General features: G+C 43.2%; 1 protein-coding gene across 1 annotated transcript in view; it reads left to right on the top strand.

Moving 5' to 3' along the window:
• The window catches only part of LOC106583415 (neuroendocrine convertase 1), a 30,937-nt gene extending 12,082 nt beyond the window's left edge, over positions 1-18,855 (top strand). Inside the window, exons 6-14 of the mRNA XM_082967639.1 lie at positions 2,951-3,039; positions 7,874-8,046; positions 8,380-8,592; positions 8,717-8,817; positions 8,921-9,154; positions 10,868-11,025; positions 13,069-13,202; positions 13,400-13,561; positions 13,789-18,855. Coding sequence (XP_082823765.1) covers positions 2,951-3,039; positions 7,874-8,046; positions 8,380-8,592; positions 8,717-8,817; positions 8,921-9,154; positions 10,868-11,025; positions 13,069-13,202; positions 13,400-13,561; positions 13,789-14,223 — 1,699 coding nt within the window. The 3' untranslated portion in view covers positions 14,224-18,855. The remainder of the gene's footprint in view (positions 1-2,950; positions 3,040-7,873; positions 8,047-8,379; positions 8,593-8,716; positions 8,818-8,920; positions 9,155-10,867; positions 11,026-13,068; positions 13,203-13,399; positions 13,562-13,788) is intronic.
• Positions 18,856-19,993: the final 1,138 nt, after the last annotated feature.

Genomic DNA, 19,993 nt, shown 5'->3' with positions numbered 1-19,993 from the left:
GATGTAAAATAATGTTATAACAGTCATATTGATATGGTTCCTTGCTGATTTGCTTTATATACACTGCTCAAAAAAATAAAGGGAACACTTAGACAACACAATGTAACTCCAAGTCAATCACACTTCAAACTGTCCACTTAGGAAGCAACACTGATTGACAATACATTTCACATGCTGTTGTGCAAATGGAATAGACAACAGGTGGAAATTATAGGCAATTAGCAAGAGGAGTGGTTCTGCAGGTGGTAACCACAGACCACTTCTCAGTTCCTATGCTTCCTGGCTGATGTTTTGGTCACTTTTGAATGCTGGCGGTGCTTTCACTCTAGTGGTAGCATGAGACGGAGTCTACAACCCACACAAGTGGCTCAGGTAGTGCAGCACATCCAGGATGGCACATCAATGCGACCTGTGGCAAGAAGGTTTGCTGTGTCTGTCAGCGTAGTGTCCAGAGCATGGAGGCGCTACCAGGAGACAGGCCAGTACATCAGGAGACATGGAGGAGGCCGTAGGAGGGCAACAACCCAGCAGCAGGACCGCTACCTCCGCCTTTGTGCAAGGAGGAGCAGGAGGAGCACTGCCAGAGCCCTGCAAAATGACCTCCAGCAGGCCACAAATGTGCATGTGTCTGCTCAAACGGTCAGAAACAGACTCCATGAGGGTGGTATGAGGGCCCGACGTCCACAGGTGCGGGTTGTGCTACAGCCCAACACCGTGCAGGACGTTTGGCATTTGCCAGAGAACACCAAGATTGGCAAATTCGCCACTGGCGCCCTGTGCTCTTCACAGATGAAAGCAGGTTCACACTGAGCACATGTGACAGACGTGACAGAGTCTGGAGATGCCGTGGAGAATGTTCTGCTGCCTGCAACATCCTCCAGCATGACCGGTTTGGCGGTGGGTCAGTCATAGTGTGGAGTGGCATTTCTTTGGGGGGGCCGCACAGCCCTCCATGTGCTCGCCAGAGGTCTGAGATCCTCAGACCCCTTGTGAGACCATATGCTGGTGTGGTTGGCCCTGGGTTCCTCCTAATGCAAGACAATGCTAGACCTCATGTGGCTGGAGTGTGTCAGCAGTTCCTGCAAGAGGAAGGCATTGATGCTATGGACTGGCCCGCCCGTTCCCCAGACCTGAATCCAATTGAGCACATCTGGGACATCATGTCTTGCTCCATCCACCAACGCCACGTTGCACCACAGACTGTCCAGGAGTTGGCGGATGCTTTAGTCCAGGTCTGGGAGGAGATCCCGCAGGAGACCATCTGCCACCTCATCAGGAGCATGCCCAGGCGTTGTAGGGAGGTCATACAGGCACGTGGAGGCCACACACTACTGAGCCTCATTTTGACTTGTTTTAAGGACATTACATCAAAGTTGGATCAGCCTGTAGTGTAGTTTTCCACTTTAATTTTGAGTGTGACTCCAAATCCAGACCTCCATGGGTTGATAAATTGGATTTCCATTGATTATTTTTGTGTGACTTTGTTGTCAGCACATTCAACTATGTAAAGAAAAAAGTATTTAATAAGATTATTTCATTCATTCTGATCTAGGATGTGTTATTTTAGTGTTCCCTTTATTTTTTTGAGCAGTGTATTATGGTAAATGCGATTTTTTTTAAAGCAATACATTTCCCAGGGAATCTATAGACTGACCAATTTTCAACATTTACCGGAAAATGCTGTATATTGAATTATTCTACTACATGTCCATGAGATCTAGCCTGGGAGCCATATACCTCGTAACTGAAATGCATTCCAGGTGACTACCTCATGAAGCTGGTTGAGAGAATGCAAAGAGTGTGCAAACCTGTCATCAAGGCAGTGGGTGGCTACTTTGAAGAATCTCAAATATAAAATATATTTGGATTTGTTTAACACGTTTTTGGTTACTACATGATTCTATATGTGTTATTTCATAGTTTTGATGTCTTCACTATTATTCCACAATGTAGAAAATATTAAAAAAGAAAGAAAAACCCTTGAATGAGTAGGTGTGTCCAAACTTTTGACTGGTACTCTATATGTTGTACTGTAGGTTACAGGTTAGTGTGTGGGTCAGTAAAAGTAGTTCACCAGAATGAAAGTCAGGCTATCGATTAAACCTTTCCACTATCTGCCATTGTACCTGGTAGTGTTTGCTTGGGTGGTAGATCCCATAGACGTAGAATTACAATATTACAGATAGTATAATTATAGTAAATCTATTTATATGGTAGATCCTAACCATAACAACTGAAAAGAGTCCATTTTACCTCTGACAACGCCACATCGTCGGAATTTGGTTTGAAGCCGAGGGAGAGAGAGAAAATGGCTTAATCTGTTGGGAAACATTAAAATCACAGAAAACCACCTACTAAAACCCTCAATGTTTCAATGCTCCTTCCTCTCTCTCTCTCTCTCTCTCTCTCTCCTTTAAATGGGGACTCACTCTATAACAGCTGTGAGTATTACACACAAAAACACACACACTCAACCCACCCCACTACCCACCCACTCTTTTGTTGTCAATCTACTCTGGGAGCTCTCTGTATAATGTAGACTCCAGCAGCAGGCTGTTTATTGTCTCTTTTAAGCATGCCAAATGACATGAAACCAAAGGGCCTTTCATTTTCAATTGACAAGATTTCCCCTCAGTATCAATATTTTCTATGGCAAGCACATAATGAGATGAAGGATCTTAGGTAACCAAAACCGAAGTGAATCGAGTGACGCTGGCACTCTTCCAGAGTTTTTATGGTGGATCGGCAGTTTTGATGAGATTTTAAAGCTTACTGTAAGCAATCCTGAGATTTACCATAAACCAGTTCACAAAGGTTTGGATCAGACTGGTGCATTCTGTATCCACTGCTACATGTATATGAAAATGTAACTTAATTCTGTTAGGGACAGATTGTAAAGAAAAAGTTATGTTTAGTTGTAATTGTGTGTTCTGTTTCTGTATGTACTCAGGCATGGGACCAGGTGTGCCGGTGAGATCGCCATGCAGGCAGACAACAATAAATGTGGAGTCGGGGTGGCGTACAACTCCAAGGTTGGAGGTAATAGATGTAACACAAACACACCTGGTGTGTGTGTGTGTGTGTGTGTGTGTGTGTGTGTGTGTGTGTGTGTGTGTGTGTGTGTGTGTGTGTGTGTGTGTGTGTGTGTGTGTGTGTGTGTGGTCTGGGTGACCCACACAGCAGCTGGAAGGGAAGTTGTCCTGGTGGCAGCCTACTTTTTTGAGTGGATGATTACGAAATACCACTTTACCAAATGACTGAGCAACAATTCGGCACCTGTTCCACAGAGGAGGTAGCTAATAATTAATATTAAAATGAGAAAATCTATCAGATCTTTAAGTAGGCCTACACCAGTTAACCAATTGTGCTATTGTGTGTTTTTTTCCCGCGTTATTTGTAGCTTATTTTGTACATAATGTTTTGTACATAATGTTTCTGCCTCTGTCTCTAATGACCGAAAAGAGCTTCTATCAGGAATCAAGGTAAGACCCAGATGCAAACTGTCGAAGTATGTTTATGTTTATTGTGGCAACAGGGGCAGGCAAAGACAGGTCAGGGGCAGGCAGAGTTCAGTAATCCAGAAGTGGAGCAAAGGTACAGGGCGGCAGGCAGGCTCAGGGTAAGGCAGAAAGGTCAGGCGGGTGGGTACAGGGTCAGGACAGGCAAAGGTCAAAAACCAGGAGGACGAGGAAAGAGAGGCTGGGAAACGATAGGAGCTGACAGGAAAAACGCTGGTTAGCTTGAACGAACAAGGCGAACTGGCCACAAACAGACAGAGAACACAGGTATAAATACACAGGGGATAATAGGGAAGATGGGTAACACCTGGAGGGGGGTGTAGTCAAGCACAAGGACAAGTGAAACAGATCAGGGAGGGACAGCTTCTAGATATCAGGACAGCGATTACTCACTTCGTACTGGAATAAGATTTTTTATTTAACGAGTCGGACACAAAGGATTTACTTCAGACAAGGTGATTCGCATGAGAGAGAGATGGAGATATCGGGGACGTAGGTGGGGTGCCTTGTGAGGATCCGACGGCGAGTGGGTAATCTGCCTCTACCATACGTACAATCATTGGATAACAAAATAGATGAACTACGATCACGCATATCCTACCAACGGGACATTAAAAACTGTAATATCTTATGTTTCACTGAGTCGTGGCTGAACAACGACATGAATAACATATAGCTAGTTATACGCTGCCTCGGCAAGATAGAACAGCCGTCTCCGGTAAGACAAGGGACGGCGGTCTGTGTATATTTGTAAACAACAGCTGGTGCACGAAATCTAATAGTAAGGAAGTTTTGATGTTTTGCTCACCTGAGGTAGAGTATATCATGATAAGCTGTAGACCACACTATTTACCAAGAGAGTTTTCATCTATATTCTTCGTAGCTGTCGTAGCTGGCACAAAGACCACACTCAATGAGCTGTATACAGCCATAAGCCAACAAGCTCCTAGTGGCCAGGGACTTTAATGCAGGGAAACTTAAATCAGTTTTACCTAATTTCTATCAGCATGTTAAATGTGCAACCAGAGGGGAAAAAAACTAGACCACCTTTACTCCACACACAGAGACACGTACAAAGCTCTTCCTCGCCTTCCATTTCGCAAATCTGACCATAATTATATCCTCCTGATTCCTGCTTACAAGCAAAAACTGAAGCAGGAAGTACCAGTAACTTGATCAATAAAGAAGTGGTCAAATGACGCAGATGCTAAGCTACAGGACTGTTTTGCTAGCACAGACTGGAATATGTTCCGGGATTCTTCCGATGGCATTGAGGAGTACACCACATTAATCACTGGCTTCATCAATAAGTGCATTGATGACTTCGTCCCCAGAGTGACTGTAAATACATACCCCAACAAAACGCCATGGATTACAGGCAACATCAGCACTGAGCTAAAGGGTACAGCTACTGCTTTCAATGAGCGGGACTCTAACCTGGAAGCTTATAAGAAATCCCGCTATGCTCTCCGACGAACCATCAAACAGGCAAAGCGTCAATACAGGACTAAGAATGAATCATTCTACACTGGCTCTGACACTCGTCAGATGTGGCAGGGCTTGCAAACTATTATAGACTACAAAGGGAAGCACAGCCGCAAGCTGCACAGTGACAAGAGCCTACAGTGGCTTGCGAAAGTATTCAACCCCCTTGGTATTTTTCCTATTTTGTTGCCTTACAACCTGGAATTAAAATATATTTTTTGGGGGGGGTTTGTATCATTTGATTTACGCAACATGCCTACCACTTTGAAGATGCAACATTTTTTTTTTGTGAAACAAACAAGAAATAAGACAAAAAACTAAACATGAACGTGCATAACTATTCACCCCCCCAAAGTCAATACTTTGTAGAGCCACCTTTCGCAGCAATTACAGCTGCAAGTCTCTTTGGGTATGTCTCTACAAGGTTGGCACATCTAGCCACTGGGATTTTTGCCCGTTCATCAAGGCAAAACTGCTCCAGCTCCTTCAAGTTGGGTGGGTTCCCGCTGATGTACAGCAATTTTAAGTCATACCACAGATTCTCAATTGGATTGAGGTCTGGGCTTTGACTAAGCCATTCCAAGACATTTAAAAGTTTCCCCTTAAAGCACTCAAGTGTTGCTTTAGCAGTATGCTTAGGGCCATTGTCCTGCTGTAAGGTGAACCGCCGTCCCAGTCTCAAATCTCTGGAAGACTGAAACCGGTTTCCCTCAAGAATTTCCCTGCATTTAGCGCCATCCATCATTCCTTAAATTCTGACCAGTTTCCCAGTCTCTGCCGATGAAAAACATCCACACAGCATGATGCTGCCAGCACCATGCTTTGATGGTGTTGTCGGGGTGATGAGAGGTGTTGGGTTTGCGACAGACATAGCGTTTTCCTTGAATGCCAAAAAGCTCAATTTTAGTTTCATCTGACCAGAGTGCCTTCTTCCATATGTTTGGGGAGTCTCCTACATGCCTTTTGGTGAACACCAAACGTGTTTGCTTATTTTTTTCTTTAAGCAATGGCTTTTTTCTGGCCACTCTTCTGTAAAGCCCAGCTCTGTGGAGTGTACGGCTTAAAGTGGTCCTATGGACAGATACTCCAATCTCCGCTGTGGAGCTTTGCAGCTCCTTCAGGGTTATCTTTGGTCTCTTTGTTGCTTCTTAATGCCCTCCTTGCCTGGTCCATGAGTTTTGGTCAACGGCCCTCTCTTCGCAGGTTTGTTGTGGTGCCATATTCTTTCAATTTTTTAATAATTGATTTAATGGTGCTTCGTGGGATGTTCACAGTTTTGGATATTTTTTTTATAACCAAACCCTGATCTGTACTTCTCCACAACTTTGTCCCTGACCTGTTTGGAGAGCTCCTTGGTCTTCATGGTGCTGCTTGCTTGGTGGTTCCCCTGTCTTAGTGGTGTTGCAGACTCTGGGGCCTTTCAGAACAGATGTATATTTACTGAGATCATGTGACAGATCATGTGACACTTAGACTGCACACAGGTGGACTTTATTTAACTAATTATGTGACTTCTGAAGGGGCTTCATAGCAAGGGGCTTCATAGCAAAGGGGGTGAATACATATGCACGCACCACTTTTCAGTTTTACATTTTTTAGAATTTTTTGAAACAAGTTATTTTTTTCATTTCACTTCACCAATTTGGACTATTTTGTGTATGTCCATTACATGAAATCCAAATAAAAATCAACTTAAATTACAGGTTGTAATGCAACAAAATAGGAAACACTCCAAGGGGGATGAATACTTTTGCAAGGCACTGTACCAGATGAGCTAAATTACTTCTATGCTCGCTTTGAGGCAAGCAACACTGAAGCATGCATGAGAGCATCAGCTGTTCTGGACGACTGTGTGATCACGCTCTCCATATCCGACGTGAGTAAGACTTTTAAACAGGTCAATATTCGCAAGGCCGCAGGGCCAGACGTATTACCAGGATGTGTACTCCAACCATTCGCTGAACAACTGGCAAGTATCTTCACTGACATTTTCAACCTGTCCCTGACTGAGTCTGTAATGCCAACATGCTTCAAGCAGACCACCATAGTCCCTGTGCCCAAGAACACTAAGGTAACCTGCCTAAATGACTACCGACCCGTAGCACTCAAGTCTGTAGCCATGAAGTGCTTTGAAAGGCTGGTCATGGTTCACATCAACACCATTATCCCAGAAACCCTAGACCCACTCCAATTTGCATACTGCCCCAACAGATACACAGATGATGCAATATCTATTGCACTCCACACTGCCCTTTCCCACCTGAATAAAAGGAACACCTATGTGAGAACGCTATTCATTGACTACAGCTCAGTATTCAACACCATAGTACCCTCAAAGCTCATCACTAAGCTAAGGACCCTGGGACTAAACACCTCCCTCTGCAACTGGATCCTGGACTTCCTGACGGTCCGCCCCCATGTGGTAAGGGTAGGTAACAACACATCTGCCATGCTGATCCTCAACAAGGGGGCCCCTCAGGGGTGCGTGGTCAGTCCCCTCCTGTACTCCCTGTTCACTCATGACGGCTTAGCTTGGCACGACTCCAACACCATCCTAAAGTTTGCCGATGACACAACAGTGGTAGGCCTGATCACCGACAATGATGACACAGCCTATAGGGAGGAGGTCAGAAACCTGGCTGTGTATTTTGTACTTAACACTTATTTTTCCTAAAACTGCATTGTTGGTTAGGGGCTTGTAAGTAAGCATTTCACTGTAAGGTCTACACCTGATGTATTCAGCGCATGTCTCAAATCAAATCAAAGTTTTATATTTGGGCACAAGACCGCACAACGTGCAATGACTCAAAACACTTAAACTACAGTCAATCAAATATTTCCCTGACGTGTTCCATCATGTTGACTTGCAGGGATTCGCATGTTGGACGGTATCGTGACGGATGCCATCGAGGCCAGTTCTATTGGCTTCAATTCAGACCACGTGGACATCTACAGTGCCAGCTGGGGACCCAACGACGATGGCAAGACGGTAGAGGGCCCCGGTCGCCTTGCGTCAAAAGCCTTTGAGTACGGCATCCAGAAGGTAACACACCAAAGTCCTCTCTTTTTCCCTTTAAAAAAATAGCATTCCATGAATCTACATCATGTTATTCTGTTGTATCACCAAGTTCATATTGATTGTAAAATTGACCGTTCAACAGCACTCCACACTTCATGACTCATTTATAAATAAGGAACTCATATTATTATTCCAACATAATTATTCCACTTTAACCACATAGAAGTCAAAACAAACTAAAATACAAACAAATCATCTAAATAAATTGAAATTTGATTTAAAAAAAGTTAAGCTAGACAAGGAACCTAAGCAAAAGGCTACTAAAACCTAACTCCTCACCCATCTCCTTCCCCTCAGGGCCGGGGAGGGAAGGGCTCTATCTTCGTGTGGGCATCAGGGAATGGGGGCCGCCAGGGGGACAACTGCGACTGCGACGGCTACACAGACAGCATCTACACCATCTCCATCAGCAGTGCCTCCCAGCAGGGCCTGTCCCCCTGGTACGCTGAGAAGTGCTCCTCCACTCTGGCTACCGCCTACAGCAGCGGAGACTACACCGACCAGAGAATAGTGAGTGACCTTTGCCCCCAGGTCCCCCACATCACTGTATAATTGAGATTAGTGTTTGTGTCACATTTTGTTACTTTACGTTATAATAACTATGATAACTTTGTTTACTTCTGTCTTCCTGCAGACCAGTGCTGATTTGCATAATGAATGCACAGAGACACACACAGGAACCTCCGCCTCCGCCCCACTGGCTGCTGGGATATTTGCCCTGGCACTGGAACAGAAGTAAGGCAACAATCATGACTTAAACGATTTCCACCAATGAAATAGGTGTTTAGGGACATGTCGGACTTCTTATTTGTCTATCCCCACTAACCCCTCACCCCAGCCCTGAGCTGACGTGGAGGGATCTGCAGCACTTGGTGGTGTGGACGTCTGAGTTCGACCCGCTGGCCAACAACCCCGGCTGGAAGAGGAACGGGGCAGGCCTGATGGTCAACAGTCGTTTTGGCTTCGGCCTGCTCAATGCCAAGGCCCTGGTGGACCTGGCCGACCCGGCCACCTGGAAACACGTCCCTGAGAAGAAACAGTGCATAATCAGGGATGACTCCTTCCAGCCCAGGTACAAAGACTCTAACATTCTAGTATACCAGAAACATCTAATCCATCTGACATAACATACTTGCATTTTTCATTTACATTTTAGTCATTTAGCAGACACTTTTATCCAGAGCAATTAGGGTTAAGTGCCTTACTCAAGTGCACATTGGCAGATTTTTTAACCTAGACGGCTCAGGGATTCGAACCACTGACCTTTCAGCTACTGACCCAGTGCTGTTAACCTGCCGCCATGTATTGTTCAATTCAGACTATTTCCGGTGGACAAGCAAATTTATAGAGTGCACCGATAATTCCATTAGGGACAGAATCCCGTGTCCTGAGATGTCCTTACATTTTGGCTCTTCTAATGACATCTGTAGTTTGACCTGTTTCTCATATGGAACAATTATAACAACAGTCAAATGAAAGCCAGAGATTTGTGTGTCAGGTCAAGTGTTTTTGTGTGTTTATGTTATGTGTACGTGCATAAGCGCACGTGTGTGTATGTCCACGGTCTGTATTGATAAGAAAGCTAGGATTCTGACTTAGATTTCTGTAATGGAAGGCTCTAACAATCTTTGGAGAAATCTTCTATTTACTAATAACTTTATGTTTTTAGGCTTTAGGAGTTTAAAGCTAGAGCTAAAGCTAGTTGGCAAATGTTGCAAAGCCAACATTTATTTCCAGATTAAACCTCATTTTTTATCTGAGCAGATGTTTTGTTTACCTTCATTTCGGATGAACTGCCTTAGGACGTGTGAGCGCTAGATAGTTTAGCCACCAGCCCTAGGCTACATCCTCCAAATGACCTTCAGTTCAAAGGATAGGTTTGGTATTTTAGAGTTTACAGTTATGGTTCCTTACCCTGACAGTAGTTTGCAGGCTAAAAGAGACTGTACTCCACAGTTCGGATTTCCTTTAACAGCCTTACTTGCCTCTGCTAACCAAACATCAATGGGAGAGATTAGGTCATGAAGACAATATTAGCTATGGATAAAGTTATTTGTGACTACAAACACAAAGGACAAACACAAAACATGTCTCTACAACCCGATTCTTGATCATGTCCCATTGCCAGGCAGCTGGGATTAAGCGACTCATTGGCATGACACCCAGTTTCCTTTTTACCTAGGCCAGGGATCATCATTAAGTCTTTTATGTCCAACAATAAAAAAAATATGTATATTTTTAAAAGCATTGTTTTATTTTGCTCAGAATATTTTGGGGGCCCAATAAAATCCCTTGGGGGGCCACCAGTTAGGTAACTCTGACCTAGGCCATCATGATCACGCCACCTCTGTATAATCTAGAGGATTTAAGCCTCCATGTGTATCATTGCTCCAACCATTCACGTCCTGGGTGAATATACGGATTCACCCTGATTCTGAGCCAACCACTGGCCATCCAAATGTATGTGTTGTCATACCTGGTCAATATAACATGTAATATTCATGTAATATACTCAGACAGACAACTCTCATTAGAAATATGTCAGAATGTTGACATGTATCCACAAGGAATATGTCACTTGTGGATACATACCAATATAACCAATAAATAATGGTTAAATGTTACTATTTTGATTTATAATGAGAACACGTTTTGCCTGACTGTATTCGATGGTACAATATATCAATCATGGCCAGTATACGTTGAACCAATGTTGTTTGGTTTGGTATGTTATGGTAGTAGTACAACCACAGTACTAACTTCCTGTGCTGTGTCTTTTTCCCAGGGCACTTAAAGCAGCAGGAGAGATCACCATTGAGATCCCCACCAAGGCCTGTAATGGCCAGGACAACGCTGTCCTCTCACTGGAGCATGTGCAAGTGGAGGCCAGCATCGAGTACACCAGGAGAGGAGACCTACACATCACACTCACATCCCCATCAGGTTAGACACACACACACACACGTTTATTTTACTATCCTTGTGGGGATCAAACAATTGATTCCAATTCAAAATCCTATTTTCCCTAACCATAACCCTTAACCTAACCTTATCCCCTAACCCTAACTCCTAACCCTAATTCTAACCCAAACCGTAATTGTAACCTTAAAGCATGAAGCACACCGAGAATCTCACTACCAATAGACTGCCGATAGGTCACAGTGGGAGGCCATTACTTCTCTTACTAGAACAAAAGCGGTACCTGCTGCGTGCTGACCCGGTAGTGACAAACCTACCGTTTCTACTTGTAGAATAGTGGCCAACAACTTGACTTGAGCCAATCAGAGAGCACAAACCCTCACTATCACAGTGCCATCCGTTTTGTTACCAAATCACCTTATACCACCCACCACTGCGACCTATATGTTCTAGTCGGCTGGCCCTCGCTACATACTCGTCGCCAGACCCACTGGCTCCAGGTCACCTATAAGTCTATGCTAGGTAAAGCTCCGCCTTATCTCAGTTCACTGGTCACGATAACAACACCCACCCGTAGCACACGTTCCAGCAGGGATATCTCACTGATCATCTCCAAAGCCAACACCGCATTTGGCCGCCTTTCCTTCCAGTTCTCTGCTGTCAGTGACTGGAACGAATTGCAAAAATCACTGAAGTTGGAGACTTTTATTTCCCTCACCAACTTTAAACATCAGCTACCTGAGCTGCTAACCGATCGCTGCAGCTGTACATAGTCCATCTGTAAATTGCCCACCCAATCTACCTACCTCATCCCCATACTGTTTTTATTTTATTTACTTTTCTGCTCTTTTGCACACCAGTATTTCTACTTGCACATCATCATATGCTCATTTATCAATCCAGTGTTAATCTGCTAAATTGTAATTATTCACTCCTATGGCCTATTTATTGCCTACCTCCTCATGCCTTTTGCACACACTGTATATAGACTTTCTTTTTTTCTACTGTGTCATTGACATGTTTATTGTGTTATTGGCTTGTTTATTGTTTACTCCATGTGTAACTCTGTGTTTTTGTCTGTGTCACACTGCTTTGCTTTATCTTGGCCAGGTCGCAGTTGTAAATGAGAACTTGTTCTCAACTAGCCTACCTGGTTAAATAAAGGTGAAATAAAAAAAAATAAAAAAAACATGGGGCAGCCAACATTGGTGACAACAATTTCTTTTTTTTAAGATGGCATTTTCTCTGTACATCCACAGATGAGCCAGTCACACTTCGTATGCAATGTAGGCTATGGGATGGTAGCTAGTTATAGTAAGTACACAGATGCAATACACACAACACTAAAAACATCCTCCAAGCTAGCTAACCACTGTAGCAAGTATTGGCATTACAATTAAATCACAATGGATTAGCTGGTTTACATGAAACAGCTGCCTGTGTTAGCTGCCGAATTAGAGCAGTGTCCTTTAGCAAATATGCTAACGTTAGCTAGCTAGCTCAACAGTTGGCTATGTGCTAGCACTGGCAGTATGGGATTATGGGGAGTGAATGAAATTATTTCTTCGTCATATTGCTAGGTAGTTATCTAGCTGTGGCCATCTGGCTCGTATCAACAAGGGCTTTCTACAAAATAACAACATTAGCGCAGCTAGCTGACACTGGAATCTAGACCATAAGCAACACACACAGACATGCATTGACAAACAACGCTATTGCCACCTTCTGGTTTGGAGTATTTAAACTGAGTAGCTGATGATTTCACAAATGAGATTGGCTGCTGACAATGTTCAGAGGTGCTAAGTACAATCGGCAGGCAAACGTTTGACAATCCTACCGGTGTGTCTTAGCTATAACCCTAAACCTAACCCCTAAGCCTAAAATAGCCTTTTTCCTTGTGGGAACTGACAAAATGTCCCCACTTGTCAGAATTGTCCTGGTTTAACTATCCTTGTGAAGACTTCTGATCCCCAGAATAGTAAAACCCCAAAACACATACATACAATATAAAACTGAAAACTGGAGCCAAACAAGGCTATGTGAACCATTATTATTTTCTGGTATCAGGCACTAGCACGGTCCTGCTGGCAGAGAGAGAGAGGGACATGTCATCTAACGGCTTCAGGAACTGGGACTTCATGTCTGTTCACACCTGGGGAGAAGACCCCACTGGCACCTGGACCCTCAAGATAACTGACACGGTCAGTCAAGGGATAGTTCCAATCCATTACTTTCCAGTAAAGTTTGTTTAGACGATTTCAAACTTTATAGAAAATGGAGCTGGCTATTTACTGTGGTCAAACTGCTCCAAATGCCACATAGCATAGGCATTGTGTTGTATCAACATATTGTCTAAACAGGATGTTTTTTACACTCTTTTTCTATTTCCCTTTGTCAGTCCGGGCGGGTGGAGAATGAAGGTCAGATCCTGACCTGGAAGTTGATTCTCCACGGCACGTCAGAGAAACCCGAGCAGATGAAGAAACCCAGAGTGTACATCCCTTACAACGCTGTCCAGAATGACCGTAGAGGAGTGGAGCACATGGACGACATGATGGGGGTGAGCACGATAATTAAAGGGACTTTTCACCTCTTTTTAACTTCATATTTATTATCTCCCGAACCATACTAGTATCTACATATGAGATAGTTAAATATACATGTGTATATATGGTCTGTCGACTTTCGTCAGGCCTCAAATGCAATTCTGTGTAACTTACTTACCTCATCCACTAAACCATTTCTGTCTGTATGTTTGTTTGTCTTTCTCTCTATCCAATCCTATAGGAACTGTCCACCCAGGCTGAGGCCCACTCACCGCAGAAGACTCAACCCCCTCCTTCCGCCACCCCCAAGATGAAGCCGGTGAGGCCCTCCTCCCCACCCCTGTCCCCCTCCCTGGCCCTCCTGCGTCTCCTCCAGTCGACCTTCAACCGGCAGACCCCCGCCGTCCTGCCCCAGTCCCCAGAAAAGGCCTCCTCTAGCAGGGGAGAGCAGCACCAGGGCTGGCCCCATTACATTCCAGGGGGAGAAGGCCCTCACATCGCTCCACAGAAGTTGTACCAGGCCCTGGACAGGATCAACCAGTACCAGCGAGCCGGGCAGGATGACAGCCTTTACAGCGACTACAGTGATGGCTTCTACAGCTCCAAGCCCTACAGGCACAGAGATGACCGGCTGCTGCAGGCACTCTTCAACATGCTCTCTGACGACAGGCAGTGAGGGAGGGGGGGCATGGGGTGGAGCTCAGTGTGTGCAGGCTTTTGTTCCAGACCCAACATATCCAGCCCTATAGGATTCAGGGCCGATTGAACTATTCATGGTCTACATTGAAGATTGTGCTTAGTTAACTACCGGTAGTTGGATCAGGTGTGTTAGTGCTGGGCTCAAGCCTACACAGCCCTGCGGTTCTCCTTGGTCAAGATTTGCCACCCGGGGTAAGGTGTGAGAGAGATAGGGTGAGGAGGCGGTGGCTGGGCATGGAAGGAGCATGCGAGAGAGGGGGAGTGTGAAAGCCAGAGAGAAACTCTTCCAGCCAATTGTGTTGTTGTTTTTCCAAAACTCTGCTTTTCTTACTTTGCAGCATTCTAGCCTGTCTCTCTGTCTATCTGTCTTTCATTCTGCACAGTTGTAGGTCGGTTGCATCTCAATTCCCGCAAGTGGCTTCCCTTCCTCCTCCTCCCCCTCCTCCTAATGTAGTGAAACCTAGCTAGCCCATAGACTTCCGCCATATTGTTTCAGTCTTCTAAGATCAGTATGCATGAAAGAAAAGAGGCAAGGAAAGGGGGCCCATATAGAATACTTAGATTCAACTAGGATTCCATTCTACCCGCCTCCTCCAGCCATTTATCCACCTCTATCCCCCATCATTCCACCCCCCCTCCTCCAGCCATCTATCCACCTCTATCAACCACCTCCTCCAGCCACCTATCCACCATCATTCCACCCCCCTCCAGCCATCTATCCATCTCTATCCACCATCATTCCACCCCTCCTCCAGCCATCTATCCACCTCTATCCACCATCATTCCACCCCCTCCTCCAGACATCTTTCCACTTCAGGATGGGTCCCAATAGTCTTAAAGGGACACTTCACTTCAAAACAAAAGTTAGTAAGATGTTTTCAGCCCTCAAAAGTGGTCTGGTGTCGAGATGAGTCCACGTACCAGGACATGTGTTTTTTTAGATCCAACTGTATGCCTCAACCCCAAATTAATGAAAAAATATAGGCACTGAATAAAATGAGGAAATGTATTTCCATTCATTCCAGATTAAGGAAATGCATTTCCATTCATTCCAGATTAAGGAAAGGTATTTCCATTCATTCCAGATTTGGTATATACAGTGGGGAGAACAAGTATTTGATACACTGCCGATTTTGCAGGTTTTCCTACTTACAAAGCATGTAGAGGTCTGTCATTTTTATAATAGGTACACTTCAACTGTGAGAGACGGAATCTAAAACAAAAATCCAGAAAATCACATTGTAGGATTTTTAAGTAATAATTTGCATTTTATTGCATGACATAAGTATTTGATACATCAGAAAAGCAGAACTTAATATTTGGTACAGAAACCTTTGTTTGCAATTACAGAGATCATACGATTCCTGTAGTTCTTGACCAGGTTTGCACACACTGCAGCAGGGATTTTGGCCCCCTCCTCCATACAGACCTTCTCCAGATCCTTCAGGTTTCGGGGCTGTCGCTGGGCAATACGGACTTTCAGCTCCCTCCAAAGATTTTCTATTGGGTTCAGGTCTGGAGACTGGCTAGGCCACTCCAGGACCTTGAGATGCTTCTTACGGAGCCACTCCTTAGTTGCCCTGGCTGTGTGTTTCGGGTCGTTGTCATGCTGGAAGACCCAGCCACGACCCATCTTCAATGCTCTTACTGAGGGAAGGAGGTTGTTGGCCAAGATCTCACGATACATGGCCCCATCCATCCTCCCCTCAATACGGTGCAGTCGTCCTGTCCCCTTTGCAGAAAAGCATCCCCAAAGAATGATGTTTCCACCTCCATGCTTCACGGTTGGGATGGTGTTCTTGGGGTTGTACTCATCCTTCTTCTTCCTCCAAACACGGCGAGTGGAGTTTAGACCAAAAAGCTCTATTTTTGTCTCATCAGATCACATGACCTTTTCCCATTCCTCCTCTGGATCATCCAGATGGTCATTGGCAAACTTCAGACGGGCCTGGACATGCGCTGGCTTGAGCAGGGGGACCTTGCGTGCGCTGCAGGATTTTAATCCATGACAGCGTAGTGTGTTACTAATGGTTTTCTTTGAGACTGTGGTCCCAGCTCTCTTCAGGTCATTGACCAGGTCCTGCCGTGTAGTTCTGGGCTGATCCCTCACCTTCCTCATGATCATTGATGCCCCACGAGGTGAAATCTTGCATGGAGCCCCAGACCGAGGGTGATTGACCGTCATCTTGAACTTCTTCCATTTTCTAATAATTGCGCCAACAGTTGTTGCCTTCTCACCAAGCTGCTTGCCTATTGTCCTGTAGCCCATCCCAGCCTTGTGCAGGTCTACAATTTTATCCCTGATGTCCTTACACAGCTCTCTGGTCTTGGCCATTGTGGAGAGGTTGGCGTCTGTTTGATTGAGTGTTTGGACAGGTGTCTTTTATACAGGTAACGAGTTCAAACAGGTGCAGTTAATATAGGTAATGAGTGGAGAACAGGAGGGCTTCTTAAAGAAAAACGAACAGGTCTGTGAGAGCCGTAATTCTTACTGTTTGGTAGGTGATCAAATACTTATGTCATGCAATAAAATGCAAGTTAATTACTTAAAAATCATACAATGTGATTTTCTGGATTTTTGATTTTAGATTCCGTCTCTCACAGTTGAAGTGTACCTATGATAAAAATTACAGACCTCTACATGCTTTGTAAGTAGGAAAACCTGCAAAATCGGCAGTGAATCAAATACTTGTTCTCCCCACTGTATATGTAGCTGGATCGACACAAGATTTGACACGGGACCTAGGCTCATCTGTTCATAACTTTTTGGGTATGAAAACGTCAGACAAAACAAACTTGATTTTGGTCACAAGAGACAGCAAGAAAAACATTTATATTAATAATTGTATATATTTAGTATATACAATTATATTTTGAGGCTCAATTTATCACCTTTACCTATCAGTGGTATTGAAAAAAAGGAGACAACAGAAGGAGACAAGAGAAGGAGATGAGGAAATAACATTAAGACTTTTGGGACACAGCCCTATTCTCCCTTCACTCTACCACCTGCTTGAGCATGCTACCTTCAGAATATAAATTTCATAATTGTAATATGACTGACATGATCAATATATTATACAAAGACAATGATTGTAATGTTGTTTTTAAATATACTTGGCCTCTAAAATATCCACCTCTCTAAACTCCAACTCTGAAATATCTATTTAATATTTATACTTTGACATATTTATTTTGTCATATATTTGTTTTCTGTAAGAGTAGAAGTACTCACTGTGCTACTGTATCTTAAGCCCAAATCCTAATTTGAGGAATGTGATTTTAAGATATATGCACAATTTCAAGTTAGGTTTACGACTATACTTTAATATGCATAAAAAAATGCAGTCCCCCTATTGATTGTTTTTCAAACTGAAAGCTCAAAGATGTTGATATGTAGCATATTTTTCACAAGGTGTCAACAAAGCATTGGAGAGTTTGAGAACGGCAGTCTTTTACCCGGTTCTCTTGAGAAAAAAAAAAGTTCAGTCCTTGGGGAAATTCTTTAAATATTTTATTTTTTAAACAACAACATACAGTCTAAATCAAAAGAAATTGGGAAGATAGCTGACCAAGAATCAATTGGTTGTGTCATTTTTATGGATGTTATTCGACCTTATAATAGATATTATGAATATGATTGAAGCTTTTGCAAATTGGCAATGTTGAAACCATCTGAATAGTTCTGTATTTTAACTGAATTTTTTTTTTAAGTATCATACAAATGTTGTGCAATTTGATTAATTTTATATTCAAAAGTCCAATGCTGCATTAAATTAAATATTTTTCTAATATATATCCCTTAAAGTCATTTTATTTTAGATTTAGTCAAATTCTAGGTTTATATTAATACAAACTAAATGGAATTATTAATATAAATGAACACTGCCAAACTGTTGTGCTGACAAATTTTGTAAAAGTTTTCCTGTGTTTGGGTGACTGTAAAACAGGCTTCGATGTTGTTGCTTCATTTACAAACTCATATTGACACAACTACACGGTTATATGCAACTTATTGGATATGTTCATTTATACAATATTTTTGGTATTAGTGGACTTTCATGATTCAATCCAGTTATACTTTAGTGTAGGCGGGGTTTCACACAAAAAAACAATTAACACATTTATAGTATAATGCCTTCATATGCCCTACATAAACATTCACGTTTATGCTCAACTGCAGGTCGGTAGATGTCACTGCATTATCTTATGTCAACTTGCGGTTGATAATCTTAGCTGACATTTGCATGTATAAATGCTTATGTAGTGATTATGACAGTGTTAGGAACTGCTATGAATGTGCTACGTAGCCCTATGTATGTAAAGCCCCATACACTACAGTGTTAAGTATCCCCTGTTTTCTGTGGTATTGGCTCTAGCCCTACTCTCTGCCAAACAAGGTGGAAGATTGAGATGACAGATGAAGAATGGTTTACATGCATCCTGTAATTTATACATCTTTCAATGTAGCCAGTGTTGTTGATCTGTTTGTTTATATTTTGGATTTGATTGATGCTTCTGTCCAATGTTGTTCACAAGAGCTGAAATATGTCGCTATTTATGTATGGATGTACAAAATCAGATTTATCGTAATAAACTGCAAAGTGACCTGGTGAGTGTGTCTGAGTTATTGGGATTGCAACTGTGATCTGCCATTTCAGTTCATATAGACATTTCAGTTCATAGGGACACTTCAGTTCATATAAACATTTCAGTTAATATGGGCATGTCAGTTCATATGGACATTTCAGGTCATATAGCCATTTTAGTTCATACTACATGGACATTTCAGTTCATATAGACATTTCAGTTCATAGGGACACTTCAGTTCATATTGTCATTTCAGTTCATATGGACATTTCAGGTCATATAGCCATTTTAGTTCATACTACATGGACATTTCAGTTCATTTAAAATTTCAGTTCATAGGGACACTTCAGTTCATATAGTCATTTCAGTTCATTTAAACATTTCAGATCATGTAGAGACTTTAAATCATATAGACATTTCAGTTCATATAGACAACATTCTGAGTTCTATCACTGTAGTTCTATATTCCAGTTACAACACAACTGGACAGGTGAAACCAGACACAGGTTGGCGTTTATTGGCATGAATCTTGTCCTGGAGGCCGAGCTGAACGGTTTCCACTAGATGGGTCAGAGGCAAAGTCAAAATTGGCTCTATTGTAAAAATGTGCTTTTTGGACTTAATTTAAGTTTAGGATTAGGCATAAGGTTAGCAGTGTGGTTAAGGTAAGGGTTAAGGTTAGAATCAAATGGTATTACTTAATGTAACAACAGCTTAGGTAGTGAGGACCCTGCAGAGCTGCCTCCAGTACATGAGTCATCCAAATAAATGCCAACCTGCAAAGAAGACTCCCAGCACCTCATCGCTTTCACCTATCCTGTATTTTCAGTATTGTACAGATGAAGGCACCTTCGTTCCTCTTCTCTAATTTCCTCTCCTCCATTCCTTATCATCTCCGTCCCTCTCCATATCTTGTCTCTCTAAACTCATCCCATCAGCCGAGATTCCTAACACATTTGGTTGCTTTGGCCCGAGAAGAGAAGAGTCCAGAAGCCTGATGGGGTAAGAGTGAAAGGAGAGGGGGGAGAAAAGAAAGAGAGGAGGGAAGCCAAGGGAGTGGGATATGAGAGAAAAACACAACTCGCAAATACAGATGATGGAGAACAAGAATTGCTAGCTTTACAAAGAGTGCTAGACGTAGAGAAAGAGAAAGAATA

This window comes from Salmo salar, chromosome 22 (assembly GCF_965601325.2).
Source record: "Salmo salar chromosome 22, fSalSal1, whole genome shotgun sequence".
Taxonomy (NCBI): domain Eukaryota; kingdom Metazoa; phylum Chordata; class Actinopteri; order Salmoniformes; family Salmonidae; genus Salmo; species Salmo salar.
Note: the sequence above shows the minus strand (reverse complement) of the source record. Positions and strands in the feature narration are given on the sequence as shown.